General features: G+C 41.2%; 2 protein-coding genes across 5 annotated transcripts in view; one reads left to right on the top strand and one right to left on the bottom strand.

The window, feature by feature from the left end:
- Window positions 1–23,618, bottom strand: part of dcp1b (decapping mRNA 1B) — a 70,534-nt gene that overhangs the window by 19,779 nt on the left and 27,137 nt on the right. For all 3 annotated transcript variants that reach the window (XM_072267753.1, XM_072267754.1, XM_072267755.1), the window contains one exon: window positions 9,219–9,285. In XM_072267753.1, coding sequence (XP_072123854.1) covers window positions 9,219–9,285 — 67 coding nt within the window. The remainder of the gene's footprint in view (window positions 1–9,218; window positions 9,286–23,618) is intronic.
- cacna1c (calcium channel, voltage-dependent, L type, alpha 1C subunit) overlaps window positions 21,876–23,618 on the top strand; it is a 687,918-nt gene continuing 686,175 nt past the window's right edge. For both annotated transcript variants that reach the window (XM_072267751.1, XM_072267750.1), the window contains exon 1: window positions 21,876–22,165. In XM_072267751.1, coding sequence (XP_072123852.1) covers window positions 22,036–22,165 — 130 coding nt within the window. In that variant the 5' untranslated portion in view covers window positions 21,876–22,035. The remainder of the gene's footprint in view (window positions 22,166–23,618) is intronic.

Genomic DNA, 23,618 nt, shown 5'->3' with positions numbered 1-23,618 from the left:
TACTTACCAGCATATTAATTATTGAACAATTAGTGAAAGCAATCCAGTATTAAATAATTTTATTTAGAAAGGCTGCTTAGCAAATTGAAGAAATATTTAAAACAGAACCCTATTCATTTTGCAAACAGATTTGACACAGGCTTTCTTACAAATCTGAAGAATGCATCATTCCTTAATTTTTTTTTAATTAACAAACTTTTTTTTTTGTTTTTGTAACCCAAAGTGCAGTAAAACTCTGAAAATCTAATATAGATATCCAACATGGCACACTACTGGACATTAATTATATTACTATGCCAACATATTTGAAATAATTTATTCTGACCCTTGCACAGTATTAGCATAAATTTTCCAGTGAACCAAGTTGAAAGAGAACACAGGAACCAAGGGAGTGGAAAGAGAATGTAGGAACTGGTGCCTTGATGATTGAATTGATGACCACCAATTGAAAAGAAATGCAGGAACCAGGCCTGGGAGAGTTGAAAGGAGAAATGACAAACATCACATACTGAGTCAGATGCCCATTCCTTTTAGATATATGAATTGTCAGATGGTGGATTACTGGAGTTTTACTGTACTGCCTAGACCTCTACAGCAAAATATTCAGGCTATGCAGTGGATGCTTTTTTGTTGAATTGCAACCTCTGACTGCAGCAGTGAAAGATTGAAGATGTCATTGAACACTCCCAGTTGGTTTTCAGTGCCCCATCAGGTACACCATCAGGGCCTGATGCCTTGTGAGGGTTCACCCTCATGAAAGATGTTCTGATGTCGGCCTTTGAGATAGAGATCTCAGGGTTACCAGATGCTGCAGGCATTCGCACAGGTGTAGTTTTATTCACCCTTTAAAACGTACATTAAAAAGAAATTCTCATCTGGGAGTGAACCATCACAGCCATTCATGATATTAGGTTTCACCTTGTAGAAAGTAATAATGGCTGGCAAGTCCTGAAGGAGCTGACATACGTCAGATTCAGTCTCTAACTTCAATCAGAATTGTTTATTACCCTTAAAATAGCCTTCTGTACTACTTGTATAGTTCTGGATCACCAGTCTTGAATGCCAGAGATCTAGCCCTCAGCAGACTGTGCATCTCCTGGCTCATTCATAGCTTTTGGTCTGGGTATTTTCTCAAAAACACACACTCATACATACATGCTAGAGTTCAAAGTAAACATTATCAAAGTTCACATATGTCACCATATCCAACAATGAGATTCATTTTCCTGCAGGCATAGTCAATAAATCTATAATGGATTTAATAACTATAATAGAATCAATGAAAAACCACACCACTTGAGCAGACAATCTGTGTGCAAAAGACAACAAACTGCAAATACAAAAAGAAAGAAATAATAAACAAATAAACAATAAATATTGAGATCATGAGATGAACAGTCCTTGAAAGCAAGTGAAGTTATCCTATTTAGTTCAAGAGCCTGATGGTTGAGGGGTAATAACTGTTCCTGAACCTAGTGATGTGAGCCCTGAGGCTCCTCTACCTTCTTCCTATGGCAGCAGTGAGAAGAGAGCATGATATTAATGGCTTGTTAGCGAGGAGCTAACAAGCCATTTCCAGAGAAGCCCAGAAACTTTTTGTTGGATTCTCCACTGAAGGGCATTGGTGCTTCCATACCAGGCTGTGATACAACCTGTCAATATACTCTCCACCACAAATCTTATAGAAGTTTAGAAGTTTCAAAGTTTTAGAAATCCTGCCAAATCTTCGCCAACTCCTAAAGAAGTTCCCGATTGAGTCGTGACAACTGTGCCGTATTTATTCAGATTCAAAGATGAATCCCTGAATATCGTCCAGTCCGGTGATTCAAATCAGTCATGTAAGCGCTTCTCTACCTCCCTTGACCATATTTTCTTGGTCCTATACACCGGTGCTGTGGTCTTTTAGTCTCTGCCTATTTGCTGGGAGTAGAAGTACAGCCAGCTGATTGGACTGTGGGTGTGGGATGGCATGGTAAGCGTGCTTGATAGTGGTATAACAGTGGTCAACTGCTCTTGTTTCCATAGATGGTATGTTGGTGGTAGTTGCTCAGAGAACTCTTCAAGCTGACCTGGTTGAAATTCCTTGCAATGATAGGGAAGGCATCAGGGCTCACTATTTCGTACACAGCAGTCCCTGATGTTCCTCTGCCTCTGCAATCTTGCTCTGAGGTCTTCAATTTTATTTTCCAGACACTGTACATAGTTGGGAGTGGGAGATTTAAAGCTTCTGCGTTTTAATCGTACCTGCAAACTAGCGCATCTTCCCCACTTCCATTTTCGAGTATTGATAGATTTTTAAAAATGTCTTACAATGATGTTGCTTACTGAATTACCCATATTGTGTTTAGTTATTGTAGTCTTAAACTGGAACATCTAATAATTCCCATCGGAGCTGCACCCAAAGAGCCGCCACTTATTGGTACCATCTTGGGAAAACAGCAGCATGAGGAGCAATACATCAAAATAAGCAGAATCTCAAAAGGTGATAATCTCTAAGTTCTCACCTGAGCCTCATAAAAACAAAAGAAGGAGCAAACAGAAATAAACAAGCATAATCTGCATAAAGCATGGCTGCAAGATGACGTTGATTGGGACTTAAATATTTTACAAAGCCAGGAAAAGTTGGAGAAGTCTGTTAATTGAAGATGGTGTTTGCTCAATAAAAAGCATTGTCCCAAGTTTGGGAAAGTAGAATATAGAAGCAGGTGGGGGTAGAGACAAGAAATAATAAAGACAGGAAGTCATTTGTAAACTCATTTGTGAGAGTGGTGTGGAGATCCCCTAAAAGTAATCACATGGCACCACAGATTATAAAGAAAGAAATAATGGAGCTTATCAGAAAGGCACATCAATAATGATGATTAACTTTAATCAACATATAGATTGGAAAGGTAGTCGAGATGAAGAGTTCTTTGTGATGGAATTAATTAATAATCTTATCATGCGTGCCCTGCTAAATACCAGTCATAATAATTCGGTTAAATTTTACAGTCCTTTTGAGGGTGAAAGAAAAGGTCCAAGACCATTATTTTAAATTTAATTAAGAACAATAAAGAGGGCAGAATTAGCTAAAATGAACTGGCAAATTAGATTAAGGGATTAGTCAGTGGAGGAGTTGCACACAGGCAAGAGCTCTTCCTGAAAACACAAAATAGCTGCATTCCACCAGGAGAAAAAAAATCCCATGGAACCAACCCACCACCTATGCTTAAGAAAAAGTTAAAGATTGCAGCAATATTAAAGAAAATGCAGAGTGGCTGGGAAGATAGGTGATGCACTGGTTTTAATTTTCCAGAATTCTTTAGATATAGTAATGGTTCCATCAGATTGAAAATCGAAACTCCTTTGTTCAAAGCTATTACAGCAACGTATTTGAAAAAGTTCAAGGTAATCAGACCGTCAACATGTTTCTGTGGAACTCTCTGAAGAAGTAAGATGTGCTGCGTATACAGGAGAGAGAACCTGTGGATACATTATCTTTTATTTCCAAAAGGCATCTTAAAAAGTGTTGATCAAAGGCTATGGCTGAAAATAAAAGATCATGGGAGATAACATTGGAATTGGTACAACAGAGCAATTGGAACAGATAGAATGGTTAGTCACAGGAAACTGATAATAGGATTATTTATGTTTCAGTTATAAAGGGTATTGGTAAGACCACTTCTGGAGAACTGGGCATATCTTCTTATTTAAAGGATACTAATGTGTTGGACACAACTCAAAAATGGTTTACTAGGTTAATATCTGGATTGTGCAGATCTTGTGAAGCAAGTGTGCACAGGTTAGGCTTCCATTTCCTACTTAGAAAAGTGAGAGGGGACTTGACTTAAATATAAACAAAGGAGTCTTGATCAACACACACAAAATGCTGGAGGAACTCAGCAAGTCAGTCAGCATCTATGGAGGGGAATAAATAGTTAACATTTCAGCCGAGACCTTCACCAGGACTTAAAAGGAGGAGGAAGAAGCCAGTATAGGAAACCAAGGGGCCATCAGAGGATGGATGTGCAAATTGCTCAATTAGAACAGACATTAGGCAATATTATTTCTCTAAGGGTCATAAACCTTTGGAAATATTTCTCGAAGGGAAATGGAAGCAGAGGTTTTGAATATTTTGCAGTAAAGCTGGATACTTAAGCTAATGCATGAAAGATTATTACAGGTAGACGATGTAGCAGAATTGATGTAGGGAGCAGACCAGTTACAGCCTTTTTAAATGCTTGGCCATGAACACCCAGTATAATTGATTACTGAAGAACATCACTGCAAAGAAATGAAGACTGGATTGCTGCTGGCATCACAATGGACCTGATCTTATGTGAATCAATCAAGAACAGCGTGGTGGTGATCAAGTGGAGGAAAGGGAGAAATGCTTAACAGTGTCTTATAATTTAAGTTTAATTGCATTCATATAGCATCTTTAATTATCACCAAGCATCACAAAATGCCTTAGAGCTGTAACGTCCTGGGAAAGGTTTCACTGCTAATGTAATGGTTTCTCTGTAGCAGCAGTGTTTGAGTTATGACTGGAAATAACGGGATCTTTGGAATGTGCGATGTCCAGTGAGGGGAGGTTTTTCTTTCTTGTGTGCCCTAGAGCAAGGGATTCGCAGGCTTTTGTTCAGCAGAAGATAGAGCGAGAAGATGCCAGAACAGAGAGGTCATAGACTACAGGACGGAGTGGACTTGGAATGGAGTCGGGAGTCAATGATGCCCGGGGGAAATCGATGGAGAACGAATGGACAGACAGGAAAATTGTGAGCTCCAATGTGAGCATTAGACTGTTTCCTTAAAATGGGCCCTTTTTCTTTTTGTTTTCTTTACTAACCCTATAGTCAAATTAAGAATTATAAAACTCAATCGTTTAATTGCAAATGGTGTACCGTTTGTTATTTCGTGGTACTGATTTGTAACAGGGGAAAATACCACACAACATCCACACAAATGAATTTCACCAGTTCAGCGGGGGCAGTGACCATCTACCCCTAGACTAACGCAGCCCGCAGAACCTTGGGGTGACAGAGCCAACAAAATACAATTCACATTTGTAATATTGAATGTCATGTTTTTAACAAGAGTACCATAAGCTTGTACAAACAATCATGAAACGTCCAGAAAGCTGATTAAGTAGTGTTGGTTACCAGTACATTGAGAAAGTATTACTATGGGTGATTGAAGCTCATCTGAAACATAAATGTTTAAAATGGGAATATTGTCAATAATGAAGTTTGCACATTCTAAAATCTTTTGTTGGTTGTGAACTACAGACATTTTCTTTATGGAATACCTATTCAAATGCCACACTCATTTTGCTGAGTGCAGGTGTCAGTGTTTCCAGCTGCCTCAGCTCAAATCGAATCGATTTTCTAATGAGGCCTTAAAATGATATTAGCCCTTTACTTCTACATGTGAAATATCCAAATATCTGTTTCAATCGATCTTATTTGCCATATTTTATACCTGTAACTTTGGAGTTTGGTACACTTTAAATCAAAGAAGACAGCATTCATGATGAAAAAAAAATTATACAATGGTCCAGCAACGTGTGAAGCTCACCACACTTGCTCTCTCTTCTTAGTCCTCAAAATGGCTGGAAAAGAATAGTTCATTTCAGAATCAAAATCAGGTTTAATATCACTGGCATGTGACGTGAAATTTGTTAACTTAGCAGCAGAAGTTCAATGCAATATATAATCTAGCAGAGAAAAAAATAATAAATAATAATAATAATAATATATAAACAAGTAAATCAATTACATATACGGAATAGATTCAAAAAATGTGCAAAAACAGAAATACTGTATATTTTTTTAAAAAGTGAGGTGGTGTTCAAAGATTCAATGTCCATTTAGGAATCGGATGGCGGAGGGGAAGAAGCTGTTTCTGAATTGCTGAGTGGGTGCCTTCAGGCTTCTGTACCTCCTGTCTGATGGTAACAGTGAGAAATGGGCATGCCCTGGGTGATGGAGGTCCTTAATAATGGATGCTGCCTTTCTGAGACACCGCTCCCTAAAAATGTCCTGGGTACTTTGTAGGCTAGTGCCCAAGATGCAACTGACTAGATTTACAACCTCCTGCAGTTCCTTTCGGTCCTGTGCAGTAGCGTCTCCATACCAGACAGTGATGCAGCCTGTCAGAATGCTCTCCACAGTACAACTAGAAGTTTTTGAGTGTATTTGTTGACATGCCAAATATCTTCAAATTCCTAATAAAGTATAGCCACTGTCTTGCCTTCTTTATAATTACATCAATATGTTGGGACCAGGTTAGATCCTCAGAGATCTCGACACCCAGGAAAGGTATTTCAAAGGTATATAATAAGCAGAAACCCTAGTCATAGTCATACTTTATTGATCCTGGGGGAAATTGGTTTTCGTTACAGTTGTACCCTAAATAATAAATAGTAATAGAACCATAAATAGTTAAATAGTAATATGTAAATTGTGCCAGTAGATTATGAAATAAGTCCAGGACCAGCCTATTGGTTCAGGGTGTCCGACCCTCCAAGGGAGGAGTTGTAAAGTTTGATGGCCACAGGCAGGAATGACTTTCTATGACGCTCTGTGCTGCATCTCGGTGGAATGAGTCTCTGGCTGAATGTACTCCTGTGCCCACCCAGTACATTATGTAGTGGATGGGAAACATTGACCAAGAAGGCACGTAACTTGGACAGCATCCTCTTTTCAGACACCACAGTCAGAGAGTCCAGTTCCATCCCCACAACATCACTGGCCTTACAGATGAGTTTGTTGATTCTGCTGGTGTCTGCTACCCTCAGCCTGCTGCCCCAGCACACAACAGCAAACATGATAGCACTGGCCACCACAGACTCGTAGAACATCCTCGGCATCATCCGGCAGATGTTAAAGGACCTCAGTCTCCTCAGGAAATAGAGACGGCTCTGACCCTTCTTGTAGGCAGCCTCAGTGTTCTTTGACCAGTCCAGTTTATTGTCAATTCTTATCCCCAGGTATTTGTAATCCTCCACCATGTCCACACTGACCCCCTAGATGGAAACAGGGGTCACCGGTACCTTAGCTCTCCTCAGGTCTACCACCAGCTCCTTAGTCTTTTTCACATTAAGCTGCAAATAATTCTGCTCACAGCATGTGACAAAGTTTTCTACCGTAGCCCTGTAGTCAGCCTCATCTCCCTTGCTGATGCATCCAGTTATGGCAGAGTCATCCAAAAACTTCTGAAGATGACAAGACTCTGTGCAGTAGTTGAAGTCCGAGGTGTAAATGGTGAAGAGAAAGGGAGACAAGACAGTCCCCTGTGGAGCCCCAGTGCTGCTGATCACTCTGTCGGACACACAGTGTTGCAAGCACACGTACTGTGGTCTGCCAGTCAGGTAATCAAGAATCCATGATACCAGGGAAGCATCCACCTGCAACGCTGTCAGCTTCTCCCCAGCACAGCAGGGTAGATGGCGTTGAACGCACTGGAGAGGTCAAAAAACATGACCCTCACAGTACTCGCTGGCTTGTCCAGGTGGGCATAGACACGGTTCAGCAGGTAGACGATGGCATCCTCAACTCGTAGTCGGGGCTGGTAGGCGAACTGGAGGGGATCTAAGTGTGGCCTGACCATAGGCCGGAGCAGCTCCAGAACAAGTCTCTCCAGGGTCTTCATGATGTGGGAGGTCAATGCCACCGGTCTGTAGTCATTGAGGCCGCTGGGGCACGGCGTCTTCGGCACAGGGACGAGGCAGGACGTCTTCCACAGTAGAAACCCTCCGGAGCCTCAGGCTCAGGTTGAATACATGGCGAAGTACTCCACATAGCTGAGGGGCACAGGCTTTGAGCACCCTGGTACTGACACCATCCGGTCCTGCAGCCTTGCTTGAGTTGAGACATTTCAGCTATCTTCTCACCTGTTCAGCTGTGAAGCCCAACGTGGTGGTTTCGTGTGGGGAAGGGGTATAGTCATGAGAGCAGGGTGGGGGACTGTGAGGAGGGGTAGGAGGGGAGAGTGGAATATGTGCTGGTTGGGGGCCGACAACAGACGGCTCGTGTGTGGGATGGGCAGGGGCCACAATGTCAAATCTGTTAAAGAACAAGTTAAGTTCATTGGCCCTGTCCACATTGCCTTCCACTCCTCTGTTGCAAGTTTGCTGGAACCCAGTGATGGTCCTCATCCCCCTCCAGACCTCTCTCATGTTGTTCTGCTGGAGTTTCCACTCAAGCTTCCTCCTGTACCTGTCTTTAGCCTCCCTGATCCTGGCTTTCAGGTCCCTCTGTATTGCCCTCAGATCCTCCCTATTTCCATCTCTAAACGCCTTCTTTTTAGCGTTCAGGATGTCCTTAATTTCCTTTGTCACCCATGGCTTGTTATTTGAATAACAAAGGACAGTTCTTGTCAGAACATTGCAGTCCACACAGAAGCTGATGTAATCGGTGATGCACTCTGTGAGCCCATCAATATCCTCTCCATGTGGCTCACAGAGTGCCTGCCAGTCTGTCACCTCAAAACAACCCTGGAGCGCCTCATAAGCCTCCTCCGACCATTTTCTCACTGTCCTCGAGGTTGCAGGTTTACTCTTCACCAGAGGCACGTAGCAGTGTTTTAGATACACCAGGTTGTGATCTGATCTTCCCAGTGGGGGGAGGGGAGAGGAGCTGTATGCATCCTTAACGGTAGCGTACATCAAATCCAGAGTCCTCTCCCCTCTGGTTGTACAGCTCACATACTGCGTGAAGTTGGGCAGTGTTCTAGCCATGGTAACCTGGTTGAAGTCACCCAAGATGGTAATGAGGGCACTCGGGTGCTGGGTTTGTAATCTGGCTATGATGGTGTAAGTGATGTTACATGCTGACGTCGGGTTGGCAGAGGGAGGGATGTACACAACAACCACAATTGCATGTGAGATTTCCCTTGGCAAATAATATGGCCGGAGTCCAACAGCAAAAAGTTCAATATCCGGGCTACAGACACGTTCCTTGATCGAAATATGCCCAGGATTGCACCATCTGTTATTTACAAGAACCACCAGCCCCCTTCCTTTACGCTTACCGCTCTCAGTGCAATTCATGAAATACCACTTCAGTGTCCTGCTCATAAAATAACACAAGGCTGCAGCTGCACTGTTCATGTCACAAAGTGTTGTATGGCATGGAAAATGCACAGAACTGACTTAATTGGAAGCAAGTCCAGTATGTAAAAGCATGCACAATTAAACAACTTTGCTTACATTTGAAAAAAGGTTTTCTGACACTTACTTTTTCATAAGCTCTGTAATCCTTTGACACTCCGCTTTTTCATAGAACCAGATCCCATAGATAGAAACTAAAATTAAAAATAAAGCCTGCATTGGATAATGTATAGGATTAAGTTTATTTTTCATTTTTCCCTACTTAGTTCAGTGGCAATGCTCACATTAAAATCACATCACAGTAAATGCTGAAAATGAACATTACAAATTACTAGTAATGAAATAATATTTTTTCAGCAATGCGATTGCAGTGACATTGTTCTACACAACTGTGCAGAAAGATATGCCAGTTTCTTCACTGGCAAACATCTCAGAAAAACTTGTTTTATTTTAAAATGTGAATAACTTACGGAAAGTGGATAATATTATCCATCTCTCTCAAAATTTGTTTTGTTAAAAGAACGGGCTCAAAACTGACATAATTCACCAGCTTGTTGTTGAAACCAAACATCACTAAGTGTTCAGTGATTTAATTGGGAATGGTTTATTTTCTACAGAAAGAAAACCTGTTCTATTTCTTACAGCTCATTTGTCAAGCAAATTTAGCAACTTACGAAAGACCAGCACAAACACATTAGCTTCAAACACCAGGAATGGTGCAGAAAGTATATTGGGCAGGTTCTGAACAAGAGTATTTCAATCCCCAGTGTGATCAACAAGCTTAAAATGTACCCTTCAATGCATTAATGAAAATTACAGCATACTTCCTTTGAAAAATAAAGTAACCTATACTGCATGTGGTATAACCAAATATCTCTCCACTCATTCTCCAAAAGCACATTTATTTGAACAGTTTCCCATGAATGTTAAGACAGACCTATAAGACTGAAATTGCAAATAACTGGATGTCAGATGGTTCTATAGGTGGCATATACACCATCTAAAATATACTCATTGCATTCTTAACAAGCATTAACATGCCACACCAAATTTGTTAAAGAATTTATTTTATTCTTGAATGGTATCTATTTCCATTTTTTCCAACTCGCTGATATGATCATTAATCCAATGAAAATTCTATACCAAAATCAAAATTTAAGACTAAATGTTTTACTTCAGTATTTATATAAACTGGATACTATAACAACAATATTGGGATTTGTGTAGAAGTGAACATCAGAGGTTTTACATCAACTGATGAACAAGCTCTATTATTGTTCACAATAAAGGCAATTTCTGATATCTTGCACCTTTAATTAATCTCAACGTCCTTCCAAATTTAAAAAAAAGAGTAATTATGTCATTTTGTTGCTACAGATTACATTTTATATTAACCAATCCATTATTTAAAAAAAAACTCATGCTTAAACTGCAACCACCATATTAATACCAAGGAATGCGCATTTCATTTTGTAAATGAGCACACCGTATATCAGAATGCACACTTCAGGTCTCTTCCCTTTTTACAATACAAAGTTTGAATCTAAATTATAAAAAGCAATCATGTAGTGATTTTTCTAAAGAAATCAGAAGTCCGTATCACTGGGTAATTTGATTATCATGTCAACAGTTCATTCCCTTGCTCTCCGCGTACTTATCAAATAATTCCTTCCGAGGAATATCAAGACATCTTGTTCAGATTTGCTGAACAAATTATTTTTGTGGTGGTAATGTGACTGGAGGAGGGGTAAGATGAAAGGGCTGAGCAGAGGGGAGGGAGACGGAGGGTGGGGGAGGAGAGTGGGAACGGGAGAAAGAGGAAGAGTGAAAATATTCCTCAAAAAGGCTTCAGTGAGAAAGCACAGGCGAGAATTGGTAAGGTCTTATTTTTACTGTTAATTCTTGACTCAGTGTAGACAAGATGGCAGTTAGGGCAGTGCAACGCTCCTCCTACACTTAGTGGGAACTTCATGGTCTCCCTAATGGCTACATCTGTGGGAAGTGCAAAGTCCTACTTCAATGTTCAAAGTAAATTTATTATCGAAGTACATATATGTCACCATATACAATCCTGAGATTCATTTTCTTGCAAGCATACTCTAAATCCAATAACCATTATAGAAAAATGGCAAAAACAGGGCGGACAACCAGCGTGCTAAAGGCAATGAACAGTGCCAACAGTTTTATGATAATTTTAGTGAGGTGATCACACCCAAGCAGCTAGATGATGATCACCAGAAATAAAGGTAGTGGGTAGTCAGTGCAGGGTTTTTCCTGTGATCATTCCCTTCAGTAACAGATATACATCTTTGGATACTGTTGAGGGGTTGTTCTTACGGGGCTAGCAGCAGTAATCAGATGTCTGGCAGTGTAACGGGCTCTGAGCCTCACGGATGGAGTGCAATCAAACAGTGATAAGAGATTTAATAGTGAGGGAGAGAGTCAGGAGTTTCTTTAGCTGTGGAAAAGATGCCAGGATGGTTCTGCCATCTGTGTGCCAAGGTCAAGCATGTCACTGAGTGGCTGGAAAGTTGTCTTGAGGTGGAAAATGAATAATCAGAGGTTGTTGTACACATTGATACAAATGACATCAGCAGAACAAGCAATGAGGTCCTGCAGAATGGGTACAGGGAGTTAGGAAAGAAATTAAAATGCAGGACCTTGAGGGTAGTGATCGCTGAATTACTTCTGGTGCCACATGCTAGGGAGTCCAGGAACAAAAAGCTAAAATCAGATGAATGTGATGCTCAAGAGCCACTGCAGGGAGCAGGGAGCAGGAATTCCGGTTATTGAATCATTGGGATGTCTTGTTGGGTAGAGGTGATCTGAACAAGGAGGATGGGCTGCACTTAAGCCTGAGGGGTACCAAAATCACAGTGCGGAAATTTACATTTGCCAGTAAGGAAGATTTAAAATACATTTGCAGGGGAAGATGAGAAGAATGGGTACATGCAGCAATCAAACAGTGTAAACTAGCAGGACAGCTGTTTACAGTAAAACAGCAAAACTGCTTTAAATTGAATCTGTTACAATGCATGTAACCTAACAGGTAAAGTGGATGAACTAAGGGTGTGGATTACTGCACGGGGCTTTAATATTATGGCTCTAACAGGTATTGACTGAGAGAAGGGCAGGACTGGCAGCTCAATGTTCTGGGGTACTGATGACTTGGGCACAATAGACAGACAGGTAAAAGTAAAGGGTACTTCCTTTTTAATTAGGAGGATTTAAAAGCAGTGCTTAGAGAGGATATTCTTGAAGGAACATTTAACAAGGCTCACACATCAAAGCTGCTGGTGAACGCAGCAGGCCAGGCAGCATCTCTAGGAAGAGGTACAGTCAACGTTTCGGGCCGAGACACAAGGCTATTGGGTTAGAACCTTTAAAAAAAAGAGGATGGTCACCTTGGTAGGGCACTATGATAGAATCCTGAGATTGCACGTAATTGTGAAAATAGGATAGCGTTAGTGAAATATTTCAATCTTCCCAGTAATAACTAAGCCTCTGAGAGTATGAAGGACCTGGATGGGCAGAATTGTGCTATATCCAAGATAGTTACCTTGCACAATATAAAGTCATGGAAAAGTACGGTACAGAAACAGGTCCACGGCCCATCTTGTCTGTACTGAACCATTTAAACTGCCAATTCACATCAACCTGCAACAGGACTATAGTCCTCCACACCTCTACCATCCATGCACCTATCCAAATTTCTCTTAAACATTAAAATCAAGCTCACATGCACCATTTGGGCCAGCAGCTCACTCCACACTCTCACTAACATCTGAGTGAAGTATCCCCATCATGTTCCCCTTAAAGTTTTCACCTTTCACCCTTAACCCATGACCTCAAAATATAGTCCCATCCAACCTCAGTGGAAAAAGCCTGTTTGCATTTACCCTATCTATATCCCTCATAATTATGTACATTTGTATAAAAATCTCTCCTCAATATTCTACATTTCAAGGAAAAAAATCCTAACCTATTCAATCTTTCCTTATAACTCAAGTCCTCCAGTCCCAGCAACATCTTACATCTTTCCTGTAGGTGACCAAAGACTGCGCACAATACTTCAATTAGGCCTCACCAATATCTTAAATAACTTCAATATATCATCCCATCCTGCACTCAATACTTTAATTTATGAAAGTAAATGTGCCAAAAGCTTTCTTTCAACCCTAATCGACTATTTACGATGACACTTTCAATGAGTTATGGAGCTGGATTTCCAGGTCCTTTTGTTCTATTGCACTCCTCAGTGCCCTACCATTCACTGTGTAAGACCTACTCTGGTCGGTCCTAGCAAAGTGCAACACCTCACACTTGTCCGCATTAAATTCCATCTGCTATTTTTCAGCCCATTTTTCCCAACTGGTCCAGCTCCCACTGTAAGCTCTGGTAGTCATCCTCACTGGCTACTACACCACCAACCTTGGTGTCATCCACAAATTTGTGGATCCAGTTAACCACATCATCATACAGAATATAAAGAAATATAAATGACAAATTACAATGAACCCAGCACTGACCCCTGCGGTACTCCACCATGCACGGGCCTTCGGTCAGAGAGGCAAACATCTACTATCACCCTCTGGTTTCTCTCACAAAGCCAACGTCTAATCCAGCTTACACCTCATCTTGAATGCCGAGCAACTGAATCTTTTTGACGAACTTCCCAAGCTGGACCTCGTCAAATGTCTTTCTGAAGTCCATGTACACAACATCCACTGCCTTCCCTTTTGGTAACTTTCTCAAAAAACTCTACGTAAAATTGGTTAGACACGATCTACCATGCACAAAGCCATGCTGACTATCCCTAATTAGTCCATGTCTATCCAAATACATATCTGGTCTGTTCCAATAACTTCCCCAGTACCGATGTCAGTCTCACTAGCCTATAAATTCCTGGTGTATTTTTAGAGCTTTTCTTAAAAAGGGGAACAGCACTGGCTATCATCCCACAGTACCTCTCCTGTTGCTAAGGGTGATTTAAATATCTTTGCTAGGGCCCCTGCAATTACTTCACTTGCCTCTCACGGGGTCTGAGGGAACACCTTGTCAGGCTGTGGGGTTTTGTCCTCCCTAATTTGCCTCAAGACAACAAACACCTCAACCTCTGCTAACTGTATAGAATCTCTGAAGTCAATGCTGATTTGCCTCACCTCTACAGACTTTGTGTCTGTCTCCTGAGTAAATACAGATGCAAAAAATCCATTTAAGATCTCCCTCACCCCTTTTGGCTCCAGGCATGGATTACCATTTTGTCCTTCCAGAGGACCAATTTTGTCCCTTGCACTCCTTTTGTTTTAACATATCTGTACCTTGGGATTTTCCTTCACCTTCTTTGCTAGGACTACATCATGACTTATTTTACCCCTTTGTTTCTTAACTGTTCTCTTGCATTTCTTATACTCAAGTATCTCATTTGTTTCTACCTGCCTATATCTGATATACACCTCTTCCCCCACTCCCCCCTTAACCAGGGCATTGACATCTCTTGAAAACCAAGGTTCTCTAACCCTGTTATCTTTACATTTTATTCTGACAGGCACATACATGCTTTGTATTCTCAAAATTTCACTTTTGAAGGCCTCCTACTTACCAAGTCCACCTTTGCCAGAAAACAGCCTGTCCCGATCCACACTTGCCATATCCTTTCTGATATCACCCAAATTAGCTTTTCTCCATTTAGAATTCCAACCCACAGACCAGGCCTATCTTTTTGCATATTTACTTTGAAACTTATGGCATGATCACTAGATAAAAAGTATTCCCTACATAAACTTCTGTAACCTGCCCTGTCTCCGTCCCTAACAGCCAATCAAGTATCAAATGCTCTCTTGTTGGGACTTCTACTGATCAAGGAAATTTTCCTGAACAGATTTGACAAACTCTATCTCATTCAGTCCTTTTACAGAATATGAGTCCAAGTCAATATGTGGAAAGTTAAAATCACCACTAGAATAACTTATGTTTCTTGCAATAGTCTGCGATCTCTCTACAAATTTGTTTCTCTAAATCTCGCAGACTGTTGGGTGGTCTGTTATATGGCCCCATTAACATAGTCATACCTTTCTTGCTCCTCAGATCCAGCCATAATGCCTCATTAGATGAGTTCTCTAGTCTGTTCTGGCTGAGCACATCCATGAGGTTTTGTCTGAACAGTAATGCCACCCCTCCTCATTTAAACCCCTTACCCCACTATCACTTCTAAAACAATGGAACCCCAGAATATGGAGCTGCCTGTCCTGTCTCTCCTGCAACCAAGTCTCACTAATGGCTACAATATCATAATTCTATGTGTTGGTCTATGCCCTGAGCTTACCTGCCTTTCCTACGAAAATTCTTGCATTGAAATCTACGTGGCTCACAACATTAGTCACACCATGCTCAACCTTTTGATTCCTGTCCTTATTTGAGGACTTAACAACATCTGTCTCCACAACCTCTCCAATATCTGCTCTGGCACTCTGGTTCCAATCCCTCTTTAACTTGAGTTTAACCCCTGCTCCCATGCAAACCTTCCCATTAGGTTATTAGTCCATCTCCAGTTCAGGTGCAAACCATCTCTTCTGTATAGGCCCCACCTTCCCTGAAAGAGAACCCAGTGTTCCAAAAATCTGACGCCCACCTTCCTACACCAACCCCTTAGCCACATGTTAACCTGTATGATCTTTCTACCTATGGCCTCACTATCATGAGGCAAGGGTAGCAATCCTGAGATCACAACACAGGAAGTCCTGCCCTTTAACTTAGCACCTAATTCCCTGAACTCACTTTGCAGAACCTTGTCACTCTTCCTACACATGTCATCGGTACGTACATGGACTATGACCTCTGGCTGTTCAACCTCCCACTTAAGAATGCTGAGGTGATCGATCCGAGATGTCCCAAACCCTGGCACCCAGGAGGCAAGATACCATCTGGGAATCTCATTCTCGCACGAAGAACCTCCTTTCTGTTTCTCTAACTAATGAATCCCCTACGACCACAGCTTGCTTCTTCTCCTCCCTTCCCTTCTGAATCACATAGCCATACTCAGTGCCAGAGACCTGACAGCTGTGACTTTCCTCTGCTACGTCATTCCCCCCCCCCCCCAACAGTATCCAAAGTGGTGCACAGTATCAGTTGTTGAGGGGAACAGCCACAGAAGTACTCTGCACTGGCTCGTTAATTCCTTTCCCCTTCCTGACTGTCACCCAATTTTCTGTGTCCTGCACTTCTCAATACATCCTATCTATCACCCCTTCAGCCTTCTGAATGATTCAGAGTTCATCCAGTTCCAGCTCTAACTCCTGAGCATGGATTGTTAGAAGCTGCAGCTGGATGCACTTCTCGTAGGTGCAATCATCAAGGGCACTAAAGGTCTCCTTGCCTTCCCACATTCCACATGAGGCATATTCAATTATCCTGCCTGGCCTCTCTACTGTTCTAACTGAGCAAAGATAAAGAAGGAAAAACAATAAACAAAAATATAGAACCAACTTGGGAAGGAGCAATAGTGGACCTTGTTAAACAGGGGTAATACTGGACCTTGTTAAACAGGGTGGGTATAGTAGCTAAAGTGGTAGTTGGAAAGCTCTCTGTAACCACAATTTTATATTACTTTCAAAGGAGTTATGGAAGAAAGAGAGGGTACTGAACTGGAGCAGAGCCAACTTTAAGTGCATTGGAAACAAAAGGAATTCTGCAGATGTGTTGTTTAAGTGCATTGGGCAGGATCTAGCTGAGACTAACTAGGCAACGCTCTTCAAGGCAAATGGGAGGTTTTTAGAAGTATCATATAAGAGTCTCAGAACTGCATTTCTAGTTTGGGTGAAAAGTAGACAGACCAAGTTCAGTGAATCCTGGCTGATGAGAGATAAGGTCCCTGGTTAGGAAAAAGGAAGACTAATACTCTTTCAGCAGCTGGGTAATGAATGAGTAGCTTAATGAATATAAAACGTTTTAAGAGTAGGCTTTACAGGGAAATCAGGGCAAAAAGAGGGTATGAGATTAATTTGGCAGTAGGTAGCATTAAAAATAATCCAAAAAGGTCCTTCAATTACTCACAGTAAAACGGTGACTAGGGAGACTAAGTCCTCTTAAAGACCATTAGGGCCACCTATGTGTGGAGCTGCAAGAGATGGCTGAGATTTTTAATGTCTGTTTCTCCTGTTTACTAAGGAGAATAACATGAATTCCAAAGAAATTGGGGTAATAAGTAGTGAGATCTTGGATCACATGCTTATAACAAGAAAGAAGTCATTTGCGGTCTTGAAGCACATTAAGCTAGGCAAATCCCAGAGCCTGACCAAGTGCAGCCACCAGAAATTATGAATGCCAGGGAAGAAACTGCAAATGCTCCTTTAGAAATATTTGTTATCATTACCCACCCTCTAGTCTTCTGAATCTTCACCAATAGCTAGTATTGTTCCAATGTTCAAGAAGGGTGGCAAGGATAGGTCAGTGAACCTTACTTCAGTTGTAGGAAAGTCAATGGAAGGAATTCTGAGGGACAGGCTCTATAATCACATGCATGGTCAGGAATAGTCAACATAATTTTAGGCATGGGAGATCCTAATGTCCAATGAATCTTTTAGAGTTTTTGAAACAGTACGTAAGGGATAGGATGAAGGTAGGACAGTGCAAGTTGTCTTATATTGAACCTGACAAGGTCCCACATGAAAAGCTGATCTGAAAGATTAGGTTGCATGGGATTCAGGGGAAGCTAACAAAGGTGGAAAGTAGTGGGGTGGATGAATATGAATATGGTATTATTAGAAAATTTTTTGATTATACTAAACTAGAGGGTCTTGTTGATAGTGTGGCAGGTTACAGTGAAATACAGAGATCTTGATCAATGGCAAATGAATTTCAACTTGGGTAAGTGTGAGGTTAGGCATTTTGGACAGTAGAATGCAATGTAAGATGTACAGTGAATGGCAGGGCACTGACGAACATTGTGGAACAGAGGGGTACCAGTCGCTACACGGAATCCAGGTGTGAACTCTGGAAAGCCATTAAGGGCGCCAAGAGGCAATATCGAGCCAAGTTGGAAGCCCAGGCTAACCAAAGGGATACCAGTAGACTATGGCAGGGTCTAAATGGGATCACTGGGCGCAAAGAAAAGGCTGGGAATATCAATAACTGTGGCGCTTCTCTTCCTGACGAACTTAATGTATTCTACACAAGAGTCAAACAGAAGAGGAGCATCTCGCTCCCTCCAGATGAACCGGACCTGGTGGCATTGTGATTCATCGTCACCGAGGAGGACGTTAGAAGGGCCTTCCTGAAGATAAATCCAAGGAGCGCAACAGGCCCAGATGGCCCCCTGGGACAGGTTCTCCGGGCCTGTGCAAGCAAGCTAGCTGGAGTGTTTGCTGACATCTTCAACTGCTCTTTGCTTCAGTCTAAGATCCCCTCGTGTTTTAAGAAGGCAACGATAATCCCAGTGCCAAAGAAGAGCAAGGTGGCATGCCTGAATGACTATCGACCTGTGGCTCTGACATCAATTGCTATGAAGTGCTTCGAGAGATTGGTTACGGCACACATCAACCACAGCCTACCGGTCAACCTTGACGCTTTGCAATTCACCTACCGGAGCAACAAGTCAACGGCAGATGCCATCTCTGTGGCCCTACATTCCTCCTTAGAACACCTGGAGAATAAAGACCCTTATGTAAGGCTCCTTTTCATTGACTACAGCCCTGCCTTTAATACCATCATTCCAAATAAACTGATTCCTAAGCTCCGGAACCTGGGCCTTAGCACTCAGATCTGCAGCTGGATCTTCAACTTCCTCACAGACAGGACCCAGGCTGTTAAAATAGGGGACAAGCTCTCCTCTACAATCACTCTGAGCACCGGTGCCCCACAAGGCTGTGTACTCAGCCCCCTGCTGTACTCACTGTACACCCATGATTGTGTAGCAAAGTTTCCATCAAACTCAATATATAAATTTGCTGATGACACAACAATTGTAGGCCGTATCTCGGGTAATGATGAACTTGAGTACAGAGAGGAAATTAAGAAGCTGGTGGCATTGTGCGAAGACAATAACCTATCCCTCAATGTCAGCAAGACGAAGGAATTAGTTGTTGACTTCAGAAGGAGTAGCGGACCGTACGACCCAACTTACATCGGTGGTGCGCAAGTGGAACAGGTCAAAAGCTTTAAGTTCCTCGGGGTCAATATCACAAATGAAGTGACTTGGTCCAACCAAGCAGAGTTCACTGCCAAGAAACATAGAAACATAGAAGATATGTGCAGGAGTAGGCCATTCGGCCCTTCGAGCCTGCACCGCCATTCAGTATGATCATGGTTGATCATCCAACTCAGAACCCTGTACCAGCCTTCCCTCCATACCCCCGATCCCTTTAGCCACAAGGGCTATATCTAATTCCTTCTTAAATATAGCCAATAAACTGGCCTCAACTGTTTCCTGTGGCAGAGAATTCCACAGATTCACCACTCTCTGTGGTCCACCAGCACCTTTACTTCCTGAGAAAACTGAAGAAATTTGGCCTGTCCCCTAAAACCCTCACTAATTTTTATAGATGCACCATAAAAAGCATTCTTCAAGAGTGCATCACAACCTGGTATAGAAGTTGTCCTGTCCAAGACCGAAAGAAGCTGCAGAAGATCATGAACACGGCGCAGCACATCACACAAACCAATCTTCCGTCTGTGGACTCACTTTACACCGCACGCTGTCGGAGCAGTGCTGCCAGGATAACCAAGGACACGACCCACCCAGCCAACAGACTTTTCGTCCCTCTTCCCTCCGGGAGAAGATTCAGGAGCTTGAAGACTCGTACGGCCAGATTTGGGAACAGCTTCTTTCCAACTGTGGTAAGACTGCTGAACAGATCCTGACCCGGATCTGGGCCGTACCCTCCAAATATCCAGACCTGTCTCTCGGTTTTTTTGCACTAACTTACTTCCCATTTTTCTTTTTTCTATTTATGATTTATAATTTAAATTTTTAATATTTACTAATTATAACTCTTTTTAATATTTTTAATATTTGTAATCCAGGGAGTGTGAAGTGCAGAATCAAATATTGCTGTGATGATTATACGTTCTAGTACCAATTCTTTGGCGACAATAAAGTATAAAGTACCTGGGAGTACAAATGGAAAGTTCACTACAAACAGCCACACAGGTAGACAGGGTGGTGAAAAAGTGTTCGGCATACTGGTCTTCTTCATCAGGGATTGAGTTAGGAACAAAGGTATTATGTGAGGCTGCTCTTGAGGTTTTGCATATAGCTTTGGTTACCTTGTTGTAGGAAAGACATGGTCTGCCTCCTATCACAAAGCAATTTTGACTTCCATTTGTCAGCATAGCTTGGATCCTCTGTGCCTTAAACTTCTGGGCTAGTCTACCATGCAGGACTGTATTAAAAGCTTTAATGAAGCCCATATCTGCTGATCTTCCTTTATCAATTTTCTTAGCTGCTCAAAATAAACACTCAGACTTAAAAGACATGACCTCCCCTGCACAAAACTACGCTGACAACTGTTCGGTTTCTGACACATTGTTCCTTTACCTCAGAATATAGTTCCCGTTGCTCAGCCTTCTTCATTAGAATGTCTAACAGTAACGCAAGGCTCATTAGCATGTTATTTCCAAATTACTTAAGCAAGCTAATGCATCAGAAAGCTCAATATCGGTAGCTCATCATTAATATACTTTTGGACACTCTACAAAAGACTCCATACAAGTCTGTAATTGGAACCTTGATGCACAGAACACCACTCTGTGGGCATGTTGATTGGTGTGGTAATTCTATTTCATCTCTCATTCAACACTCATTCTGTCCTAATGCAAAACATCTATCTTAATGGCTTACTCAATAAAATTACCTAAAACACATTCTAAAATTAAATGCATTGGTGCACACTTCCTCTAAATATGAAAAATGACCTTAGGTGTTCTGGAATACAGATATATAATAACTTGCTTTGATTTGTATGCAAACAAGAGAGAATCTGCAGATGCTGGAAATCCAAGCAACAAACTGCTAGAGGAACTCAGCAGGCCAGGCAGCATCTACGGAAAAGAGTACAATTGATATTTTAGACCAAAACCCTTCAGCAGGACTGGAGAAAAAAGAAAAGTAGATTTAAAAGGTGAGGGAAGGGGAGGGATGATAGGTGAAACCAAGAGGGGGAAGGGTAAAGAGCTGGGAAGCTGATCGGTGAAAGAGATACACAGCTGGAGAAGGGAGACTATAATAGATTACCGGAAGTTTGTGAAATCAATGTTTATGCCATCAGGTTGGAGGCTACCCAGACGGAATATAAGGTGTTGTTCCTCCAACCTGAGTGTGGCTTCATCATGACAGTAGAGGAGGCCATGTATTGACATAGCAGAATGGGAACAGGAAGTGGAATTAATATGGGTGGCCACTTGGAGATCCTGCCTCTTCTGGTGGACGGAGCGTAGGTGCTCGGTGAAGCGGTCTTCCAACCTGTGTCGGGTCTCACCATATATACTTTGTATGCAATTTTCTTTTCTCTCCTCCAGTCTCCATCTTTAAACTGGAAATGCATGGGATGCTTTAATAGTTCATTATAGGATCATGACATGAATGTTTGGAGAATTTTATAATCTAAGTAGGCATGTAATTCAGGCATTACTGCAGATTTTATCTTTGCTCCCTCTTAATGGGATGAGGGCCTGGTATCAATATGTCAGCAGTGACGCAGACATGCATGCCACATGGTAAATCTCTGGTGCAGATGATGACAGCATAAATAGCCACTGTCCCTTTTCACTCTCTGCTCTTAGGAGGAATGCATCAGAAACAATAATTAAAGAGCATTCTCACATGGTATGCTCCTTTGCCATGGTAAACTCTGGAGTTAAAAAAAGATTTCACACATCTGACATTGATATCAATTTTCACTGAATTTCTACATTCTCAATGAAGATAAATCAGCGCCTAGAAAGACAATATGTTTCAAACAGTTGTTCAAATGGATTCCAAACAATTGCCCAGCCAAGCAATTCAAGTAATTGATGCCAAGTACAAAGGTAGAACTGTGAAGGAAACCCAGCTGAACTGCTTCTACACTTGTCCAGGAGGTAAGATTTTCTCTTTGTGGGGGAGCAAAAAAAAAAGTAAAATAGCATTCTACATTTTCTTTTACATTGCAACTTAGATTTGGGTATAAAATACAATGATCTATTATTTACAAGTTCTGTCAGTGATTAAATTGAAACTATAATGTTTAAAGTTCTTGAGCAGTGATATTCCTATTCTTAGGAAACATGCTTTGATATGATAATTGAGCAAAAGAGAATTCATAATATTTTATTAAAATTCAATATAGACTACTATGTTTGGCTGTTTAAATTTACTGAGTAAATACCTCTGTAAATTTACTGAGTAACTACAGTAAATACCTACAGGAAATAATGAGAATGATCAGATTTATCTCAATTTCTTTAAAACGGAGTAGTTTTTAAAAGTTTATATTATAATTTGCTTAAATGTTTCTACAAAATTACTCTTCACAGCAGATCACAAAGTTTCATAATGGAAGCAAAAAAACTCAGCATAATGCTGCATCAGATCTTTCATGAGTTACTTAAAGTATACCTTAAAATCTCGCCATACTTTTTTTTGGTTAATCCATTTAAGCAAAATCTGCTTACGAACTGGAAAAAAATGCACCATACAGTGTATTCCCTTTACTTCAGATAAACTGCAACAACTACAACCAAGAATGAAGGCCGAGTAAGACTGCATTTACTGTGCATCCAACCTCAAGATGTTTCAAATCATTTAATGGCTAATGAGACAATTTTAATAATGCAGTTACTGTTATGATACAACTAATTTAGCAGTTAAGCAACTCCGAAATAGTGATAACCTAATCTGCTTTTGGCTGTTGGTTAAGGCATAAGTATCTGCCAGGATACAATGAGAATATCTATGCTACAATTTCATCAATGCAATGGGATCTTTCAGAGACTGGCAGGCCTTGGAGTCACATTTCACTCAAAAAGTAGAACCCCGATCAGGGCAGTTCTTCTTTCAGTATTCTAAAACAACTATTAATGTGTTAACTTTGCACCAAATCTTGTCAGGAGCTAAACCCACAGCATTCTGACTTAGCGACAAGAATTCTACCATTCAGTTAAAATGTTGATTATGATAAGATTTACCTATTAAAGTTCTAAATTTTATATTTTTTTTGCAAATACTGACTCATACAGGTTAACTTGGAGTTGCAGTGTGTATTAATGGCTTACATAAAAGGCTGTAATTTTTTAGCTTTACCTGATAAACAAAGCTTGGTGGGAAGCGAGTTATGCAAAGACAAGAATCAGTAAAGGAACATGGTTTAAGTGATTAGCCAGAAACTTACAAACAATATACAATTATTTGAACTGAATTCAAGGACGAACAGGGTGCCATTTGATGTAATAGTAAATGGGCTGAAAATTTAGTTACAATAAATGTGAAGCAATGCATGTTGAAAATACTAATGAGACTAGAAATTAGACCATGAGGTTCTAGAAGTGCTGTATG

Source organism: Mobula birostris, chromosome 9 (genome assembly GCF_030028105.1).
Source record: "Mobula birostris isolate sMobBir1 chromosome 9, sMobBir1.hap1, whole genome shotgun sequence".
In the NCBI taxonomy this organism is placed as follows: Eukaryota; Metazoa; Chordata; class Chondrichthyes; order Myliobatiformes; family Myliobatidae; genus Mobula; species Mobula birostris.
Note: the sequence above shows the minus strand (reverse complement) of the source record. Positions and strands in the feature narration are given on the sequence as shown.